We start from the raw sequence: 22,118 nt of genomic DNA, 5'->3' as shown, positions 1-22,118 counted from the left end.
GTACCCCCTTTCTCCCGGGACGCTGAAAACGAGAGCGAACCGAGGAGAGACACAATTAATAACCGAAAAATCAATGCAGCTGGGTCAAGTATCGTATACATAGATCGATCTCCCCTCGAGCGTTTTCGAGGCTACGCGGCGTGCCTAACCGTATGAATGAAACCGAAGCTAGAGAAGAACGCGGGCGTCGCTCGCGTAGAACGAAGCGAAACCACGGAACCGCGACGAAAAGAGACGGAACCGTTTTAACCGAGAGGGTGCACCTAACATAGACGGACGAGTGGTGGAAGAACAAAGAAGAGAGTCGAAGGGGGAGCGAACGGCCAAGATCCACCGAAGGGTGGATGCAACGCGGCTCGAATGCGAAAAAAAACCGGACGATCGGTAGGAAACGCGCACCAATGATCGTAAGAGTGTAAATTCGAAACGTCGACGAGGCTACAGGTATCGAAAAAGACACTGTGACGTACAATTCGAGAAGGGATCGAGAGAGAGAGGGGGTGAGAGCGAGAGAGCACGAACCGCGCAGGCGGCATCCACTGCCAGGGTCACACGGCGCTCCTCCACGAACGCTCTTGTACTCGGATGATTCTCTTCTTTGTAGCAGTCAGTGCGCTGCAAGCGCTCCGAGGACGCGCGTCGACTTTACGCTTTTCGAGGGGGAAACAATCCAGATAGATCGTCCGCGGGATGCGTAACCGTTACCTGAGACGCGTGTGGAGAACATTCGTCCGCGGTTAGACGTTTTTACCACGCGATTGGAGGTGCACCGTACGGAGGAATCGGGTACGAGCGAATTCGCGACGCGCGAGCCAAGGAAACGGAAAAACAAACGGTATCGCGACGCACGGGTTGACAACACACCGAACGATCGTTCCTCGCCAAGTGATACCGACGCAATTTTCGAGGACCGGTTCCAGCTGCCAAGAAACAGACAAGAACGACGCGCACGCACGGATAAAACTCCGACGCGAGACGTAAGCACGATCGAGGATCGCGTTGGGACGAGAAACGACCATCGGGAACGACCATCCTCCATCGCCGAAAGTTTCCAAGTTGTTGCAACGTTTCTTCGACGATCGCCGACTGTTGAAAGTACGACGCGCGTTCGAAAGAATTCCTCCCAGTGAGCTCTCCGAAACTATACGCAAAATCGTTCGCTCTTCTCCGTAATCGTCGTCGCGAGTACACCGAAGCGTTCAAAATCCACCGAATACGCTCGAAACGATTCGCCTCGCCCCGACCGCCAACTCCGACGAAAAGTTTGCGATTTAATTCGGCCCGTTCAATTTTCATAAATTACCTTAATCCCAGTTCGCGGCGCGCTTCTCGATGTACTCGTCGAAGATCCTACGGTACGGATTAGCCGAAGCATCAAAGTCCAAATCTCTTAACGAACTGTTGACCTAAAACGACGTTACGGAGAACTCGTCCGATTCTTATCTCGCTCTTTCTTCTCTCTCTCTTTATCTCTACCTATCTATCTATATCTCTCTCTCTCTCTCTCTATGAATGGTTCCTCGATCCGCGAGTCCGCGCGGCCAGAAATTCTCTCACAATAGAAATTAATTGCTAGCGTCGACGTTCTTCGATCTCGTTCCACTCGACCAGGTTCCACCGCGAATCGGTACGTTAGAATTCCTTCTCTCGACGGTTTTCGCGTTCCGGTTTTCGTCGAGACTGGTCTCCAATTAACACGAAGGAAAATACCTTTCTCTTGCCGGCGAAGCGGCCGAGTTCTCTTCAAACGTAACGTCCCGCGTTTCCGCCGCGAGCCAGACGCAAAGTCTCGAACGATCGCGAGAGACGCGCATCGACGGGACCATTCACCGTTGTTTTCGTTGATCGTTCGACAAGGAGCAGCCAATTAACGGAAACGGCGATTCGGGGGAACTTTGTCTCGGCGAAGCGGAAAATCAAATTTAAATTGCACGGCTTTGTGCGTCGCGGAATTAGCGTCGCTCGTGAAACGAAGTCGCGTTCAAATTTAAATCGCCGTCACCTCGTAAGATCGAACACTTTTCGATACCGCCTTTCGTTCCTTGTCGATTCGTCGATAATTCTGCACGGTCCGAACGAGAGAAACGTTTCACGATCGGTTTTAACCTTGCGTTTCTGACTTCGCAGAAAACGAGAATAAACCTCCGACAGACGATCGTACGCGTTCCGGTAAATAGCGTTTATCGTGCGTGAAACCAGCGCTGAAATATCGGACGAGGAGAGCCACGCTGGAACGACTTCCGAGCGGTCGATTAAACCGCGCGGAAGAACACCGACGAAAGAATTCGCGAGGAGACTTCCGAGGAAAACTGTTCGCAGCGGGGATAGAAATCGAGAAGAAGCGGCTGAGACTGGAATTTAACGGTCGATTGCACCCGGAACCAGCGGAAAAGCTTCGATTGTCCGGACGCTTCGCGAGCGAGAACCGATCCCGTGTCGTCTCGACCGGAACCGACATCGAGAGCGCACCGAAAAGCGATTCGATCTCGCGGCCCATTCATCGACGTGCAGGAAAACGGACCGGAGAACGGAAAAGACGATTCATCGGTTCCCGATACCCAGTTTTTCTCGCGTGAGCGACCGACGCACGCGTCGCGAGCGAAGAATTTCCCCGGTGCAAAGAAACGCGATCGACTTTAGCTACGAGCGATCCAGAATCTCTCGCGTCGCTCGACCGCCGTGGGAATCCTTTCGCGAGAAATTTCAACCGCGAGGAAACTCGCGATCGTCCACGGGAACGAACATCCCGCGAGGAACGATACGTCCGGAGAAATCCCAACGGCTACTTCGTTCGAAGAACGGTACCACGATCGACGCTGGAAACTCGTGTTTGTGCTCTCTGCGATCTGATTCGAGCGACAAGGATTCGTCGACGATGGTAATCGTTACGACGACCTTGGAACGGACAGACGCTGGAAGGAATCCAACTTCTCCACCGTGAAGTTTACCGAAATCGGTACTCGAGGTTTGGCGACATCCACCGCAACGGACTCGACGAGAAACGCTCGTTTATCGCGTAATCGAAGCGGTACGTGGCGGCCATTTTCGGTATTGCTCGAGAATACCAGGAAGAAGTTCCCGTAGCGGGAAGTCCGAAGCGTAAAAGGCTTTGTTTCGGAAGGACGCGTCGAAACTTGGACCGATCGTCTTTCTCGAAGGAATTGTCTCGCGACTCGAGTCGCCGTTACGCGATCCTTGAAGATCGCGAGGTACCCGTTCCACCGTAAACGATGAAATATCCGATGCCAGAAAGAGCGCAATCGCGACGAAAGCTTTCTCGAACTTGACGAAACGAAGAACATCCAGTCCCGGTGAGCTGCCCGAGGAAAATTCACGAGGAACGAGCAGAGACGAGTTTCGGTGTTTCTTCGGCCAGCGAGATCGGTTCGCGCGACTCGATCGCGTTCAACGGTGATCGTTAGTCACCGCGAGTAATTATGTCATGGTTTCCCGATATGCAGATACACGCTGCTGGAAATGCGGGCTGACGCGTCGCGAAACGCACAGGTGAGCAGGTAAACGAAACAGTACCCTTGTTCCTTTATTTTACTTTCAATGTGCCCGTTTTAATCGCATCGGACAAGAAACGCGCGACAAATACGAGATTCTCGAGTATCGTTGCCGATTATGCGCATCGACGTGTGCCCCCCACCCCCATACCTACCCATACCTCCCCGTTGACGTCATCGTTCAAACGCGTCCATTCCGTGTAACGCAGAAAACATAACTAGCGGTTATACGCGGGTCCAAATTATTTTAATTAATATTAGCGCCGATGGTGGTTCGCGCTATACTCGTTAATCAGCCTTTGCGCGGACCGTTAATAACACACGCCCTAGTCAACCGCGACTAATCCGGGCGCCTAATTCCGGGACGAACCAACGAGTAAAACTTCATCGCGACGAACGAACCAACGAACGAACGAACGAACGAACGAACGAACAATGTTCGAAACTTAATTTCCCTGGGCGATAATGTACGCGAAATTGCAAATTTGCGACACGATTGATAAAACTAACGGACAGCGTGCATCTCTCCCCGATTATGCGAAACGTGCCGGTGGATATCGTAACGCATTCGGCCGTGTACCCACCGATAATCCGTCGTAAAACAACCATCGAGTTTCATTAATTCCGCAGAATTTGCGAAACTTCGAAACCGTAAATTCGAAACGGGTTTGCGAGATCGGCCGCGCGAGCCACTATTTCGCGAAACGGGTGAAACATTACACGACTGAATTATCGGAGCACCGAAATCTCGGGAACGTTGCTCGTTCGACACGCGTGTCGGTGCATACGAGATCCTCCGATGGTTTAACGATGGAAACGATACTCGTTGCTCAACGTTGGTTACCGACATCGAAGTAACAACGTCTCTCGCGATCCGTGCGTATCAAACTATCGAACGATACTCGTACCGTAACCAGTGCCTACCGGAAACCATTTATCCCGTACGATCGATCTGGATTCCGTTCCATAATATTTCCAAACCCTGCGATCCTTTCACGCAAATAGTATTGAATTTTACAGAAGCTGGACATAAAAGGCTAGAATTGAATGTAACAGCGAATATCGTATTGGACTCGCCGTACAAGTTCTCGCGAGACAATCGTTTCGTGCACTTTGCGCGAAATGGCCACGGGCTCGGCTCGAAGGGAACTTTTTATCCGATTCGAAATATATTTCGGCGGTGGTAATGGTTCCCCGTCGAACGGGGAGGGTCGTTTCAATAATGCGGCGCGTACAAAAAGTGAAATGCAATAAAGGGGATCCGAAGTCGCGGTTTACGTAGCCATAACGTTCGGTAGATTCTCGATTTACGATCGAGATACCAGCCCCGATCGGTTTTTCTCGTGATATTTAACGCGTACGAGTAACGACCGTTGACACACGAACGGAACACGCCCATCCGACGCTTCGATCCATCGAGGGACTCGTGCTTCGACGATGACAACTAATTTACAAAGTCTAGTCCCGAGGCGTCGAAATCTCGTTAGTATGCATAACTTTCAACCGAAAAGGATTTTAATTATTTCTTCGGTGTCCTCCCCGACTCTACCGTTTCTTTCGAGGGCGAGGAAAATGGCGAGCCTCGTTCTCCAATGTCGCGCAGATGGATTTCCGGAAGTACCGGCGCGGTAACCCCTACCATGGTGTAAGAGAGCTTCGACGAATGAACAAATTGCACCCGCTGAGGCGAAATGTAACTCGATCGAGAACGCGACACCGAAATGTACCGCGCGATCCTGCCAATTGACTCGATCGCTGACGAATTAATTAACGATCGAGGGCTGGAGAAACGTTTGGCGAACGAAACGATAACTACGGCCGCGAATACAAAGACGCGTATCGGTGAATCGGTGTGATTTCAATGAGCGTAGAATCCGTTCCGCGAGCCACAGATGCAATCAAGGTTCGACGATGGCGGAGCCGCCCTTTGCGTTCAACGGCACGGAAAATCGCTTCGCTTCGAATAGCGCTGATTTATATCGAACGGCGACGAATTAAGACAACCAGTTCGAATCACCGCCAGCGGCGAGCCTCGCTTTATTCCTCGATTCGTTCGTACTCGCGTTTTCGATCGATCGAGATCTATCGAAACCGAAAAAAAAGCGAACCGATTCTCTCTCGAATTTTCGCTCATCGCGCGAAGCGACAATCCGCAAAGATCGGATGCTGCACTCGCGATAAACGATCCTCGAGAACGATCCACGTCATCGTGGACAATATGCATCGAGATTTCGAGCGTTTCCTCGCCACGGATCGCGTTTCCCGGCAATTTTCGTCCAACCGCGCGCGTTAACCCTCTCCGTGTCACCAGCGACGATGTTCCTCTCCCTTATACACGATTTGTTATTCTATGCATACCGCGTACAAAATCTCGTCGTAGTTCAATTACCGTTGGACACCTAGCGAGTTCCGTAATTCTTTTATCACCGTGTGTAGGGCTAGTGTTCGCAAAGTTGGATATTCTTGCTCGACGACCGTCCAAGAACTCTGCATATATACGAGTGTAATTAACGGGAAAGTAGGAACTGTAATTCTCACGACGATATTAATGCCATCGAGTGCCTCTCGCTGGAACCCACTTTCGCGGAGGCTAGAGAAAATCGAACTCGTGTAATTGCTAATTACACACACCCCCCCGGATCGAACGATTCCTCGATCGAAACGATCGACCGTAACGCGACACTGGATTCGTTTAACGGTTCGATTTAATCCGCAACGATGATACATCGTGGCGGCTGAAAAAGCACAACCGTTTGTTCGCGCCTACGGCAAGAAGTTCATTAATTACTCCGTGTATTAGGAACAGGTCGTTAAATGTTCGTATCGCGCGTGAATATCGAGCGGATCCGTCGCCCTTTGATCGCGCGCCGCGGTCTCGATGTATTTCCACGGGCGGTACATTTATCCTGTGTAATTTTACCGTGTGACCGTCTCGCCAACATTTAATCGCAAAGGACTACACGCTCGGAAAAACGTTTCCACGGTAAACTTTCGACGAGCGTTTTCCATCGCGTCCATTCTGTTTTCTAGTGCCGTGCACACGCGCCGCGAATCGTTACGCGAGTACAAATTTTATCTTATTACATTTTCGCGTATTGTGTCCGGATTGAGAAATATTCGCATCGATTGTTCAAGGGTCACCGCGAAAACGCGCGACCGAACGAAAGAATTTTTCGTTCTCTCGGAAAAGAACGTAACGTTGTATTATTTGTTTCCGTTTAAAAATAAATTAAACGCGTCTCTTCGACGGGAAGAGGCCGTGTCGCGGGAATTTTTCCAGAAATTGCCGCGACGAAAATAAAGAAGAAGCGAAGCGAGAACGAAAACGAAAACGAAAGTGAAAACGAACACGAAAATCCATTGTGCTCGAAACTCGCCGGAGCTCGGATGAAAAATAGATCCGACAATGATTAATAGCTTAATTATCTTTTCAATATTTTCAACTAGGATGAATCGCGAGCATCCGAACAGGGTTGTTTGATTAATGGAGCGTGTCGATGCTTCGAATGGGCGTCGAGGGATTTTTTAAGATTTCATCGGGAATCGCGTTACGAATTTCGAAAGGTTCGCGTCGCTTCTGCGCAGAAGTTCGCGTACTTCTTCCAATTCGATCGCTAATCTCCTCCACGGGATCGTGCAATTAAAATCAACTGCGTGGCACGCGAGAGTGGTAGAAAAAATTGAGCGAAAGGTCGATAAGGAGCGAATCGTGACAGGGACTCGTGGTAATGTATTCGTGTATCCGCTGGGATAGGTCACCGAAAAACATCGTCGCTGTTCGCTGAAAAACCCGCTTGGATCGCTATCCCTTCGATTTCTATGCAAATAAAATCTCGACCGGCATAATAAGAACAACCGAGAAAAAGTCAATTTCCATCGGAAATTTACACAATGAAAAAACCGTCTGAAAGGGACGTTCGATGTTTCGCATCGATCCGTCCGGTGAAAGCGCAAAGAGCGCACAATGGTGCTTACGGAGTTTCGAGATAAATGAAAAAGAAAAAAAAAAACTGACGTAGAAACGAGACGCGTTCGTTCGCGTGTTCTGTCTCGCGATACGCGTCTCCGCCGCGCGCGTATCTGATCGCGAACGGACTCGAGAAGAGAAGACAAGGGGAAATCCACGGATAGACGATAAAGGCCTAGATTATCCCGGTAAATAAGTACCTCCGATTCGAGCTCTCCCCACCGACCGTTTCAAATGATTTTTTGTCGCGAAACAGTCTCCCCCGAAATCCCGGCTTTGCGCGTCGAGGCTCGACGTAACGATCGGGATAACGCGAGCGCCACCAAGATCGCTTAAATCCGCGTCTTTACGGCCGGGCAACTCGAACAACGTTCTCTCTCCTTGCGACTGATGTGTCTCGGAGCTCGCTCGTTTCGAGAGAGCGAGCCACGATGAGAAAAAAGTGCCCTCTTTGGCTATTTCGCGCGAACCTGTCGAGAAATCGTTGAACGACCTCGTCGTAAATTCTCGTTACTCGTATTACGAAAGATGGCAGCGCCCGGTAGGGATCGTCCACGGTGAATCACGAACGATGAAATTTCGACGCGACGCGGCGAGACCAAAGTGTTCCCTACTTCCACGTATATGTACAGGGACGATCGCCACTAGAAACAATCGAACGTGCACGGTGAACTAGTCGAACCGCTCGTTGGATACGCGTTTTACTTTTCGAGAGGTATATTTACGGAGAAAACAATTTCCACGTAGCGTGACTGAAAAACCGTACCGGCCGGTCACAACGCTATTCGTTTCCAACGCACGAATTTCGATGTTTTCCCGTTGGTCCGTCGCGCGTGAAAAGCTTTCATCTACCGTCGAGTTTGCTTTCGAAAGAAATCACGATCGGATTCGGTTCGCGTCGCGGTGAACGCACGAGCGACATCTCGAACGCACGGAGAGCCTATCGTCGGCTCGGTAAAATGGTCAGCTGTTGCTTTCGTTACTGCCAACCCTCTAAAAATACGTGTAGCTTCGGGCTTCGAGCTTTGCCCCTTCTCGTTTCAACTTCTGAGTCAACTATAGGAACTCCTTGTCTAATTTTAACGCGAAACAGAGCGTCCACGCGGTACCGTGTCCCGCGAACTACGAGAACGATCGCGTAGCCTTGGACGATTGTGAAATTTGGACAGAGGCCTCGCAACGACTCGATTCCCGACGCAGCTTTCGGCGAATTAGATCCACGGACGGTCGTTCGAACGAACGGAGCCCCGATATCCCCGTAGCGATATCACGAGATTCCGTTTCGCTCGTAAACGATCGACGTACGCGATCGATGTTCGCGAGACGATGACTCGTTCGGCGATCTCGAGCGGGCATCGTCCGCGAACGAACCGAGTACGCGCGAACAACGAACCACGCTCGAGATAAGCTTCCATCCGAGACGAGACACCGTGTCCGTTAAGGGGACGAAATAGCCTCTTTCGAGAAAATCTCGGCATCTATTTCCAAAATGGGTCGTGCGTAAGTGCGGCGAGCCGAGATCTTCGTAGAATACGGCGGCGACGATGCATCGCGATGCACCGAAAATAATCCACGTGCCATCGTGCCATTTTCGCGTGCGCGCGATCGCGCCACGGATCTCTCGTTGTCGCGGTAAACGAAACGAAACCGGGAATCGATGACTGGTCGCTCGCGTCGCGGTGTAACAACGCGCGAATCGCGATTAACTTCCTTCGAGAATAAGGAAAACCACCGAACGGATCGGATATTCGACGAGCGAACGACACGAAACGGGAGGACGTTCCTTTTATCCGCGCGTAAAAATTCCATTGACTCGCTGCTCTCGAAACGGTATCCGAGGAGAGACGGGGGCAACGGGGTGAGGGACATTTGTTCGCCTTGGTACCGATAAGGAAACCTAAACGCGGATCGGGGAGACGTGCCGTCTGATCTTAAACGGCTGTTACCACTTATCGCATTCTGATCTCGTCGTGGCACGGTTACTCCACTTCCCGGGGGTAATGAAGTCGAACGACGCGGTAGCAGCTGTCTACCTCGCGTTTGGCGGTTACAACAAATGTAATTGTATTTTTGACAATGACGCGAAGCCTCGTTTCGTGCCGTCCGCTTTACCAGTCGTGCGGCAAAACTGTCGTGAAAACCTAGACGAAACGAGACGCTCGGTGGGTTTCTCGTAATCGATCGTCGGGCACCCGCAGCGTTCGCGGAGTCGATCGTTCGGGAAATAGAATACATCGTTCGCGACCCAGGATAGATTCAATCGACGGTAACCGTTCGGTGGGAATCTGGATCAGGGACTCGCACCGAGACACATCGCACCGATCTACCGCGACGTTTCCTTTTCTTTTCTTTTTTCGAGACCTTTCGTTCGCGAAATTTTGCCAAACTTTGCACGCATCGCGTTCACACCGGAACAACGATGCAAGGGTCCGCGTACAAACGAGATCGCCTACCGGGAAAAATTGACGATAGACGCCTATTTTCCAACCGCTCTCGGATCCTTGGAATCGTAAAACTCGTTACGGACGAGAGATCAGAGCGAAGTAACGAGAACGGAGCACTCTCGATCCCGGTAAACGAATAAAAGATCCGAAGAGAACGGTGGACAAAGCGATGCTCGAAAGTTTGGAGAGTTTTCTTCGGCGAACGAATCGTTCATTTTCGCGTAGGAAAAGTTACGGTCGTCGGTGACTCGTGCGGGGCTAGTTTCTGTATGCGAAATCGGTGACACGATTCTCAAGTTCCTAATAGCTGCGCAAAAGAGAAGACACACCAGATGTTGTTCACACTTGGAGGTTATTACTTATAAGTGACAGTAATACCGTCTCATTTCCTGGCTGCTCCACTTTGCGGGACCAACGAGACCGGCAGCCTCGACACAATGCGACCGATTTACCAAAGTCGATCTAACGGCGCTCCGCTTTTGTCGCGCAAAGTTTATTATTACCGGGCAAGATGAAAGATATTGCACTCGGATGCTCCGAGCTTGCGTTACAACCTGCTTTGTTCCGTATCCGCGGACGTTTACCACGATTACCGCGGTACACCTTTCGCGAGAGGTTCTCCGAGTACGTTTGACCGTTCGCGCGGGAACCGGAACGCCGGAACCGTCCGACCACCGTCACGGATTTTCGGGACGGTATTAATGTTTCAAAGGACGACGTTAATCGTTTCGGATACTCGTGGCGAACCGACTCTGCGAGTGAAGCCGACGAGCTCGCGCGATACGAAAACTCATCGAAGCGTGTACCTGCACGTTTATCGCCGCGACCGCGAAAAACGGAACGCGAGACCCAGCTACGAATTCACGGACCGGGACGATAACGCGATCCTATTTATCGGACGTTCCACTTTACCGTACGCCGCATCGTGGACGCTAATTATTATTTACGCGGATACTTCGCGCAACGATATAAATACTATCGATCTTGCGCAACCGTCGCCACCGAGCAATGAATTATCCCCGCGGCAGCTGCCATTACGTACCACGGATGCTACGAGGGGAAAGAAATTTATCTACCAAAGAGTCCCAACGAGGAAAACTTGAAATTAATGTCGCGATCGTTCCAACGAATAGCGCTTTACGGGAGGCCCGGTTAATTAAACTTTGACGGGTATACGGAGTCAGAAATTAATAAGGTGGAAGCGGAGAAGCAACGTGGTCGTCGTCGGGAAACATCGACGAACAGTTATCTCGATATATATATATATTATTATATATATTAAATTGTCGCAAACGAAAAGAAAAAACCATCGAAATCCTTCCACGCTTCTGAGCAAATACGTACAGCGGACGAACTGCCGGAAAGATAATCTCGTTGAGCTCTTAAGGCCCGTAATGTTACGTTTGTCGGGCACAGATTTCGAATATGCATTTCACGGTCGAGAAATAATTTTCCATAGAATTTTAGCCACGTTTGTACGACCGAAGTATTAAATTAACGCAACCTAACGAAACAGGGGAAGACGTTTTACGTTGGCTCTTAAAGAGTTAATGATAATTCGAGGTCGGCGTTGTCTCAACGACTTTATTAGCCGTCTTCCAGTGATTATAACTCGTTCATTAATCGCGATAACGGACTCGGTAGGCCGTCCCGACTGAAATTATCGATCTCGTTGTTGCATCAACGTCGCCGCGCCGACTCTGCGAACCCTACGCATTATTTTCATGTTTGTAAACACTTGGCGGCCACCGTTACCAATTTTCCTTCGAATCGTTTCCCAAAGTATTCGTTTTCGGCCGCCTCTTACCGCGTACGTTTTGTACGCGAAATAACGCGAGAAACCGTATCGCGTGTAGAAAAAAAATATGCCAAAAATTCCATTCGGGAGAACAGCAAAATCGGATTTTCCAGGCACGCATCGTCGCGCTCGTGAAAAAGGCAATGCCGCGAAGAATTGCTCGTTGTTAAATACAATTAACGCTTTCTTTTATTCTCGGCTAGAATTTAGATACGAGCCGATATAATTGCCCGACCCTCCCTCTATATTAACAGAGTGTTACCGTCTTTCTTTCGAAGGTAACTAACGACGCGATTACGATCGGATCGAATTAACGATTATGGACACTCCCCGGGTGGTAAATTGTGCACGAAATAGGGTCGTTTCGTTGAAACCTGCGTTAGAACCGAGGAACGACGAGTCGAGCAATGGAACCACCGACCGATTCGGTTGTACGCCACGAGTCGCCGATCCAATGACTCGTTTTCGTTAAATTGCTAATTTAAGCAACATCGTGTGCAGTCGTTAGCCTTAATCATCGTCACAGTGACGTACTCGCCGTTCCGTGTTCACGGCCATTGAGAGATCTACGCGCGACCATGATTTCACGATGGTGGAACCCGATTCGCTCTGCCCGTTCTTTGGAAAATAAAACCATTGTGCTCGATAATAAATGTTCCCGTTTCCGACGATTATTTTGGCGGATTCGAACGCGGGACCACGTCCGACGAATATTTATAGAAGATGATTTCCGCGTTATGCGCGCGAATCCTCCCCGGCACGTAAACGCTGCGTTTTGCAACAATAACGACCAACGGTTACTTAATCTATTACGAATCAAAGTATTCTGAGAAACGATTCGCGTACGCGTCTGTGGAGATTTCACGGCTAAGACCGCGCGAACGGGGAACGAAGAGGGCCACGGGAGGGCTGCGATTATCGTTGAAATATATTTCTGCGTTAATTTGCCTCGAATGGACGGGAGTCGGGTCCGAGGAACGGTATCAGAACGCGTAGCGGGAAAATTGCATACCGCCGGTCGCAATTCGAGCTGACGTCGAGCCCCATAAATCAACGCGTAAAAGTAAAACGCTGTGTAAAACTTTTCGCCCTTGCCCGCACTTTTCCACTTTTGTCGTCCTCAGGGTCGAGTATTACGCGTTTCGTTCGAAATCAGAAGCAGATTCGTAATCTAAAACCGTACGGTACAGAGCACGGTGATTAAAGCACAGTATCATCGGCTCGATTTTACCTCGTTGATGTTCCAAATATCGATTCGATTATCGACGAAATCGGAACATCGCAATATGGAAGTAACCGATAAAATTACGAATAAACGTTCGTTATTAAATTTCTACAATGACGCAACGTAGCAACGTTGTCCGAGGATCGATAAATGTCACGGATCGATATCGGGGTGAACATTTGTTTATTTCGAAACAAAGTAATTCGTCCCCAAAGAGGTTAATAATAAGCTGGCGCGTCGACGTTTCGTTAACAAGAATGGACGCATCGGGGGGACAAATTAGTTTTCGAGTTCGTTTCGAGCGACGCGAACTAACGTGTAAACCGACTGGAATCATATAGGTGCAAACATTTAAACGATTTACCACTCGAGACAATTTATCGGAGACAGGAAACAGGAAGTTCACTGCAACGAAACTTAACCGGCGACACCTGGCGCCGCGAAAGTTTAATTAGGAACGTAAACGTTGGCAATGAAAGTTTCGCGCGTTGCCGCACACTTGCGAGAAAAATAAAAACAAACTTCAATTTCCTAGAGGGCAAAACTTTCCCGATTTTCCTTCCTTTTTCGAAACCGAAGCCGGAACGTTCGTTTGCTTCCCGCCTCCGCGAACGACGGACGCTTAATCACTCGTGTTTTTTCGTCGAATATAATATTCATTGTCGCGAAATAGCCACGCAAGCTGTTCCGAAAATGTATCCCGACCGGATTCGGTTCGAATTTAAACGACACGTGACAGGTCCTATCGGAAACAACGGTACACCGATGCGTTAAATCGATATAGAATCACAGAGGGAAACCACGCGCGCTCCTGTACAAAATCGGCGACGCGGAAATTAGGAAAGGACAAATTAACGACAGCTCGAAACGTGCCAATCAACGCTCGAAAGGGCGTGCAAATGGCACGGAAGCGATCGTCCGATCGAATTTAACACCCACCATCAGCTTTCCGCGTTGTTTCGGTGTTTTAAGTTCGCGAGAATATTTCCGGCAATTAACTCCGTACATAAACGCGACAGAGAAACGTATAAATTGTAGCGCGACGCGGATACCTTTATTCGCGAACAAATTATGATATATTTCGAGATACTCGTGCTTCACTGTCGAGTTTCAGACAAACGTTCGTAAAATCTTTGACTTACGTATGTATATTCCGGATTCTCGATCCGGTCTTCGCGAAGGCCGAGCAATGGTAAACGGCAAGGTTTCCAGCTGTCGCCGTAAATCACGGTTTCGGGTTCACTCGCGACACTACACTTGCGCGTTCTAACGATACGTCCACTTTGTTTCGCGCCTTCGATTCTCGAAATTATAACGACAACGCGCCGTACAAGAGATGATAAGTCACTGATCGATAACCGTCATTGTTTACGTATAGCTTCGCCGCTCGAGTCCACTGTTTACAAAAGGAAAGTAGAGGTTAAATGTTTACATCTTACGGTACGGACGTTGTTACGTATCGGAAAGATCGACAAACTTCTCGATACCGCGACGGTATAGTCAACAATGAGCACTACGAGCGCCCTCTGCGAATACATCGCGGAGACGAAACAGTCTCGCTGACCGTCGTTTTCTAAGATCGAAAATCTTCGATTATCGAGCGATTGATCTTGAAACGTTTCTCGGACCGTGGTGAAAATATTCGATCCTTTCTGATTGTAGATTCCTGGTAAACTTCACGGAAGATTCCGAGGGAGAGAGCGAGACGTCGATTATTTCGAGATCGGACGCTGCAGATGTACATACGCGGAAGAGCATACGACAGTTTCATCGGGATCGGGCAAATTGAGATTAACTCGGTGCCGCTTGACGGAAAACCGAAGACGCGGAAAACGAGATAGCGGTTCGAAACATCGATAGGTTAAAGTGTTCGTCATGGTACCGAAACTGTTCGTCCTCGGCTTTCACAAAGTTAAAAGGTAGTGAGAGTCGAATCGAGAATCTTGAAACGCGCGAATGAAACCAAAGAGCAAAGCGACGAAGGTTAGGATCAAGGCTGCTTAAAGAAGTTCGTCCCTTCGGTGAAAAAGATTCGCGATCGGATGTACACGACCGAACCGAGATCATCGAAAAATGGTGACGTGAGATTGAAACGGGACGACGGAGGAGGTCGATGAAGAAGCAGGCGAAGAAACGAAACGAAGCCAGCCCGAAACGATGGAAACGATCTACGAAACCATCAACGGAACCAGTTACTACGATGCTGGTCAATTGTCAAAAACTTTGCCGGCCAACGAGAGCGTGGGCGGAGAACCGCTCGAATGTGGACAGGAAATCAATTCGAACGATCTCTTTGCTTTCATCATTTGCGGTGTGCTGGTGAACGTGATCGGTATTTTCGGTATATTCGGAAACGCGATCTCGATGATCATTCTCTCGAGGCCGCAAATGAAATCGTCGATCAATTACCTCCTGATTGGCCTGGCCAGATGCGACACGATGTTAATCGTTATTTCGGTAAGTTCGTTGGCTCTTAGTTTCGAGGGGGCCGCGTCTCGAGAGCCGTCATTGAACGCGCAAAACGAGCTTTCCGTGTTTGCTAATTAAAGAGCTTATTTCCGAACCGCCTTGAATCCGCACTTTTTTCAAAACTCGTCCGTTCGTAATATCGAAGGTTTCTCTACCGAAAACGAAGAGTGGTTCGCGAGAACGATACGTTAATAAATTGATCGAAATAAACGTTTCGAGGGATTCTCGTGATTTTCTCGACTTCGGGTTTATTAGGTATTTAAGACGTTTCTCGAAATAAGCTCCTTAATTGCGCTTGGAAAGAAGCTCGTCGCAGATGCTGCTAGACCGGGGAGTTGGTAGCTTCTAAAAATTTACGCGAGCACTACCGGACGTTACTTCTCCGCCCGGAAGAGTATCTTAAAAGGGTTGGTCGCTGCGGCGTCTTAAATCGCGGTAGCGTAAAACGGCAAATGAAAGATAGAAAAAAATCGTTTCGTTATCGCTTCGGCTCGGCAACTTGTACATTCTCTCGCGAATTTACAACCGACGACCGGTCCCTCGGGTGGCTCGACGAGCTCCCTCCTCCCGGATAATTTATTCTTGCGGTCGAACGTGAAAGCTCGAGGTGCTTCCAACTGGTAGCGAAACAGGCCCGAATTGAGTCGTTGCTCGACTCTGCGCACGACCGTGATTCAAACGTCGTTAACGTACAGAACGAAACGCGTCTCCGAGCAATCACGTTTCTCTGTTCGGAAACGACGAGTCCTCGAATCATCGAGGCGAACGATGAAACGCCGATCGAAACGTCAGGTTCCCGATAGAAGTGGTCGGTTATCTCGAGGAGGTAGCTGTTTACTCGCGGAAAATATCATCCCGTTCCGCGCGCGACGCGTTACGTAAACCGGTGCCGCAGTCTCGTCGCGCCGAACGAACTCCTCGAGGTCAATATCAAGATCCCCAAGTGGCGTTCGATGCGGAAACGCGAGCACCGGGGCTCGAGTATCCGTCCTAGCGGTGGTTCCGACGCGATTTGCGTATTCGAATCGAGTATCCGGCACACCGATGGAGAATGGCCAGCCTCGGCGTACTCGGAGCTGGGATTTCGACGCCGGTCGAGCCGCGACGATCGATCGCGATTTTCAATCGGGGGATACGTTTCGATCGACATCGTCCCGAGTTTCCTTCCGCGCGTCCACGCCGTGCTACGAATTCTCGTTGTTCGTTTCGTCGACCAGCGTCGATTAAACGCGTGAAAAACTTGTGGCGTTTCCAGGTATTGATTTACGGCTTACCCGCGATTTACCCGTACACCGGGCTGCTGTTCGACTACAGGTTCATCGTCTATCCGAAGATCGTCCGATTCCTGTACCCGTTGTCGTGCATCGCGCAAATAGCGACGGTGTACCTGACGCTGACGGTGACGCTGGAACGGTACATAGCGGTCTGCCATCCCCTGAGAGCGAGATCCTTCTGTACATACGGGAGAGCCCAGCTTGCAGTACTGATTATCGCGGTGTTCTCCCTTATTTACAATTTACCGAAGTGAGTCACACTGCCTACCGCTTTCACCTATACGCCGTTACGCTTAAACCCGCTCCGGAATTTATTTATAAAAAAGACATCGTTTCCCGTGCGCTGCCGGACAGATTTTGGGAGATCGACACTCACGAGGAACTCCACTGGAAGTACAACGTCACGGTGCACTGCCTCTACCCGGCGGATCTCAGAAGCAACGATCTCTACGTCACCCTCTACGTCCACTGGATGTACTTCTTCATTTGCTATTTAGTCCCGTTCCTGGCTCTGGTGATCTTCAACGCGGCCATCTATCTAAGGGTAAGAACACCACGGGATCTTCCGACACATTTTTTCCCCCCAATGTTTTTTTTCTCGCGGAGAAACCATTTCGATATTTAACGAAGGGGGTCGCTCTCCCAAGAGAACGGATCGCGTAAATAATCGCGATTCAATCCTATCGGATTGTTCGGAAACTCGTATCGTATTTTTCGGTGAAAACGAAACACGATTCTTTTAGAGCGTATAAACCTTTTATTAAATTCTGTGTTCTCCATTTTGGTAAACGAAATCACTTTCCGAACAACCTGACATAAATTATCCTCTCGAGGTTAATTCCTTGGAGAATTGCACGGGTCCTTGTACCAACTGCAAACGACGATACTGGTCGGTAAGTGATGATTTACGTCGAATGTTACAGTTTCTAACGCATTGTCCGCAATAGCGTTCGTACGGACGTCGTACGGGAGGGGTCTGGTTTACGGACGCATAGATAATTCGCTCACGTTTCACAGCTGGAATTGCCAGCGCGGAGACGGCAGCGTACACGTCTTGGAACGGGTGTCTTTTTCGTCTTTATTCTTCCGCGAAAGAAAAACGCGCGACGGTTCGTTAGATTTATACTTGTTCCCGAACGATGTAAATAGTTCCTATCGCGGTCGAAGCAATGTTTTTCTTTGTATTCTTTTTCTCTTTTTGTTTTTCCTTTGCAACGATTAAAGTATATAGCGCAATTTACGCGAGTCGCTTCGTCGACGCAACACCAATTTCGCGAATGGCTCACCGCCAAATAAATCTTTGCGCGGCTTCGTGCCCATGGATCCATCGAAGAAATAGTTTCAGAGGCGTGTAAACTCTTCCAATGTCACGAGCACGTCTATGCCGAAATTCGTTTCTCTTTCGCTCGGCCTGTCGAGAATTGGGTGCAAAAAAAGTAGAAACGATCGCGACCCAAAGATGCATCGTTTCGCGACGAAATTTTTGCATCTTCCGTACGTCCTCGACGACCTTCGACGGTCGAAAATCGAGACACTCCGATTCGCAAGAATCCCTGTATTTCGTTATCCCGATTTACGACGTCAAAGACCAAACGGAAAACTATAAAAGAAAAACGATATCGAAGCCGCGTGGACATTCTTTGCTTCTATTTCCGGTTTACGTCTTTTTCTTGCTCGAAGGTACAGAACCGATATTTCTCGTTCCTTCCTCTGGGTCCGAGCGAATCGCGTTCCACCGTGGAAATAACTTTGGGCGAGACGAAGAAATTTGACGAATTCTGTGGAAAAAAATGAAAGGAAAAAAAAAAGAGCCTCCCGCCTGCGCGTAACGCGTGTTCCTTTCGGTGCACGTCCCTGGGAGATTCCGCGTAAGTGTTTCAAAGATGGAGTGGCGGTAAAACGCGAAAGTGACGGTACCAGCGGCCAGCAATAAAGATACATCTCGCCTGGGACCACTCCTGGCGCACACTTTTTCGTCGTGTTTACTACAACCACTAAAATAATACGTGGATCATGCGACCGAGTCGAGAAAGTAAGGAAAATAACGATCTTGTCCCGGGAACAATTCCTATTTTTCACTTCTCACCGCGTCTTGGGAACCACTAATTATTTTCACGCGGTAACCCACTCGTTCTTCTTTTCGTTCAATTTTTCCTTCCACGTTTCATTTGAATTGTCGCGAACAAGAGCTATCCATTACTCTCGCAAACTTTTCGTAATTCGTTCCCGAACTGTGACGAGTTATTTTTCCAAGACGATCGGTAACGTTAAAATGTCGCGGGAAAATTGGGTCGATGCTCCCTTACGAGCATTCGACCTACTCGACGAGTAAGATACTCGATTCCGTTGAAACTCCTTACGGGAAACGGAGCAGAAATATCGTCAAAGTTAGACTCTCAGCAGGTAGGTTGTTCTTACGGGGTTGATACCGTTCTAAACGACGTATCGCGATGTTCCAGGTCAGAAAGGCGAACAGGGACCTGCAGCAGCTGTCCCGGCACCAGAGACGCGAGATCGGCTTGGCGACGATGTTACTCTGCGTGGTGATCGTTTTCCTGATTTGCAACATCCTACCGCTCGCCTCGAACATCTACGAGACCTTCCTGTACGATCCGCCGCTCTGGTTGGTCCAGACGGGCAATCTCCTCGTGACGATCAACAGCAGCATTAACTTTATCATCTATGTGATCTTTGGTAGAAAGTTCAAGAGGATATTCCTAAAGCTGTTCTGCAGTTCGAGGCTGTTCGGGCCCGGCAGGGACAGTCCAGAATTCCAGACGTACGACGAATCGATCGTCACCAACATGACCAACTTAGAACTCAGGAACTCTATCAGGCATTACCATCTGAACAGGTCGAACACCATCGGTAGAAACAATAACGTATCCAATGGTAGCACGCGGCAAAGCATGAAAACCTCGGGAAGACCCGGTAGCCCGGGGCCTTGCGTCTATTATCCCGCGAGAAGTCCCGTCAGAAGTCCCAGCCAGATGTCCAGAACGTCCAGCACCCAGAACGGATGGAGCAAAAGAGACGCGGACTCTGCCCTGTAGCGAATCTACGTAATTACGACCAGTCGAGCACACGACCCTTCGTGCACCGTACAAAGGGAAAATAAAAAAATCCTCGTTTAGATACGAGGATCGCGATCGTTCGTAATTGATTTATCCTTGGAAAACAAATTTTCTCGACACTGTTTCTCATTAACGAGCTTGAAAACTGTGTACGAACGATCGAAAATCAAAGTTCGACTTGCCTCGATATTTGTGTTTTATCTATCCGTAAACTTTTACTTCTTCGTTTACTATTTCTCGAAATCGCTCTCCGTCTCCTAATATTTACGTAAAGGAAACCTTCGACCGTAGTTAAATACCTATGATCGTGTCGTTCAACGATTGCCGAAACTCCGAGAACTCGATGCATTTTAAAATGCGTCTTGTCACTGTTTCATCGTGTATATAATATATACGAGGCATTTCAGTGTCGTAATAAATATACGTTTTTCTGTGAGTGTAAGGTCATCATTCTCCGAAGCTGAAAATGTGATAGTGATTTAGCAAGGAGATGATGAAATTTCATTAGAACGTAAAATAAGTGGAACTTTTGGTGTTATCTAAAATTTGTGATAAAGAATCGAATTGAATTATTCACAATTTATCGTTATACTATGAAACGATACAGGACGAATGATTACCTTATACGAGTAAGGAATTAATGTAAGTAGGACAATATGATTTTCGTGTAAAAATGCGTCCTTGATATTATAATACATCGTATTCTTAGCGAATTGTAAATACTATCTGCAAACTATACGACTTTCATATGTTATTGTGTCCGACGACCAAACTTTCCCTCGATGTACGAATAGCTATATCCGTGGCATCGATTTCCTTTTTGGAAACAAAAAAAAAGAGAAAAAAAAACTATGGAAAAGAGAAGTGACCAAAAAACATAGATTTCCTGTTATTTTTAGACTTTTAAGGACACCGAAATTCGTTTGCAAACGAAAATACAAACGCGAATACAGTATTATTAAGTCTTCTTAGTGCTCCCTACAATGATCGGGTAAGTGCGAATAACAATTCGTTTTCGCATTTAAAAATTATAAAAAAACCGTCGAGGTAAATGTTTTCGAAATATTTACGTATGTGTATGCCTGGTCGGGGTCATTAAGCCACGCGAAACAATTCTGTTAATCGTAACACTTATTATTCTGAAATATTAAGGTGTACCGTGCAGATAAGAAAAACAATTTCTTTTTGTAATAACACGCTGTTTTGTCCTGAGAAATAAATACGCAGTACATTTCATTGGTATTTTCCACATCATTTGAAATATTTACATTTCATACCTGTTTCATGCTATACGAAATAACATTTTTATACTCGAAAGAACCCACGCTATTTATCTGTAATATGAGAAACGGAAATACGTTGAATCTTCTGGTTCTTCTGGATTTACACCATGGTATTTCAGAAATAAATACAAACTTGTACCTGAAGCCATTTACTAAGTAGATCTGTTATCTAGTATTTCTTTTGTATTATTTCTCGTAAGCGTAAACTTCGGTACTTTCGTTAAATTGTAGACATCTTGTTTATAAACAAATATTTGTTAAGTATTTATCGTTTCACGCTATGTACCGAAGAAGCACGTCAATACTTGACAGTAAAAAATAAACGTCTCAAATATCGCGCATACATCAAATAAATTGTAAATATCAAAATTTAAAATATTCCACACTAATTTTTGGTAGACACTAAATTATACCGTAAGCAAATCTTTTAAATAATAGAATGGAAAGAAATTCCATTCCGCATGAATATCAAAATTTAGAATTAAACAGAGGGAAAAGAAACGCTCTCGTAGATATATGAAAAAAAAATTACATGAACTATACGAATATATATTATATTCTAGTCATGAAATTTCTATTGAAATGTAATTATATTGGCAATCTTTGTAATGACATTTGTATATATACATATATATAAATAGTCAATACAAAACACATCGTAAAAATAAAATCTGTGAATTATTGTACCATTTTGTTCAGTCTATGTTGGTGTTCCTAATTTCTCTATATTTTTCATTTCTAAAGAAACGGGTAATTAAATCACAATTCCTGAGAATTCCTAAAAACAATACTTTATACATTTATTTACTTTATAAAAAACATAATGTATCTTCTCTCAAGTTAATGCCAACTTCTTGTAGGCTATGTGCAATTATTAATTTTAATTGTACTATTTCTTTAATGGTAATTCTTCAATTTGAAGAATTGAAAATTCTTTGGTATTTTCAGAAGTTACCGTTACCATTATATTTTTCGAAAAGTCTACTCAAAATTTGAAATTAGAAACATACATTCGAAAACAAATAAGATTTATCATAACAGACTCGATTTCTCAAAAAATTCTCAAGAAGAAACA

At 47.5% G+C, this 22,118-nt stretch overlaps 1 protein-coding gene across 7 annotated transcripts; it reads left to right on the top strand.

Annotated features, from left to right (window-relative positions):
- The first annotated feature begins 618 nt into the window (after nt 1-618).
- Fmrfar (FMRFamide Receptor) lies at nt 619-21,772 on the top strand. 7 transcript variants are annotated; one of them, XM_076327789.1, is made up of 6 exons: nt 619-3,507; nt 14,606-15,400; nt 16,668-16,936; nt 17,041-17,230; nt 19,146-19,291; nt 19,385-21,772. In XM_076327789.1, the coding sequence occupies exons 2-6, from the start codon at nt 15,101-15,103 to the stop codon at nt 19,737-19,739; spliced, it is 1,260 nt and encodes a 419-aa protein (XP_076183904.1). In that variant the 5' UTR covers nt 619-3,507; nt 14,606-15,100; the 3' UTR covers nt 19,740-21,772. The 7 variants fall into 7 exon arrangements, with proteins under 7 accessions (XP_076183904.1, XP_076183901.1, XP_076183899.1 ...); XM_076327786.1 differs by having other exon boundaries at nt 619-977; nt 2,128-3,507; nt 19,146-21,764; XM_076327784.1 differs by having other exon boundaries at nt 619-1,095; nt 2,128-3,507; nt 19,146-21,764.
- The last annotated feature ends 346 nt before the right edge of the window (nt 21,773-22,118 follow it).

The sequence above is a fragment of the Ptiloglossa arizonensis genome, chromosome 2, assembly GCF_051014685.1.
Source record: "Ptiloglossa arizonensis isolate GNS036 chromosome 2, iyPtiAriz1_principal, whole genome shotgun sequence".
NCBI classification, from domain to species: Eukaryota; Metazoa; Arthropoda; class Insecta; order Hymenoptera; family Colletidae; genus Ptiloglossa; species Ptiloglossa arizonensis.
Note: the sequence above shows the minus strand (reverse complement) of the source record. Positions and strands in the feature narration are given on the sequence as shown.

Bases quoted from the DNA above. Each gene is read 5' to 3' on its own strand.
- Fmrfar (XM_076327788.1), top strand. From the start codon at position 15,101: ATGGAAACGATCTACGAAACCATCAACGGAACCAGTTACTACGATGCT. The intron at 16,937-17,040 runs GTGAGTCACACT...GCTGCCGGACAG, and splicing joins CTTATTTACAATTTACCGAA to ATTTTGGGAGATCGACACTC. The intron at 17,231-19,145 runs GTAAGAACACCA...GCGATGTTCCAG, and splicing joins ACGCGGCCATCTATCTAAGG to GTCAGAAAGGCGAACAGGGA.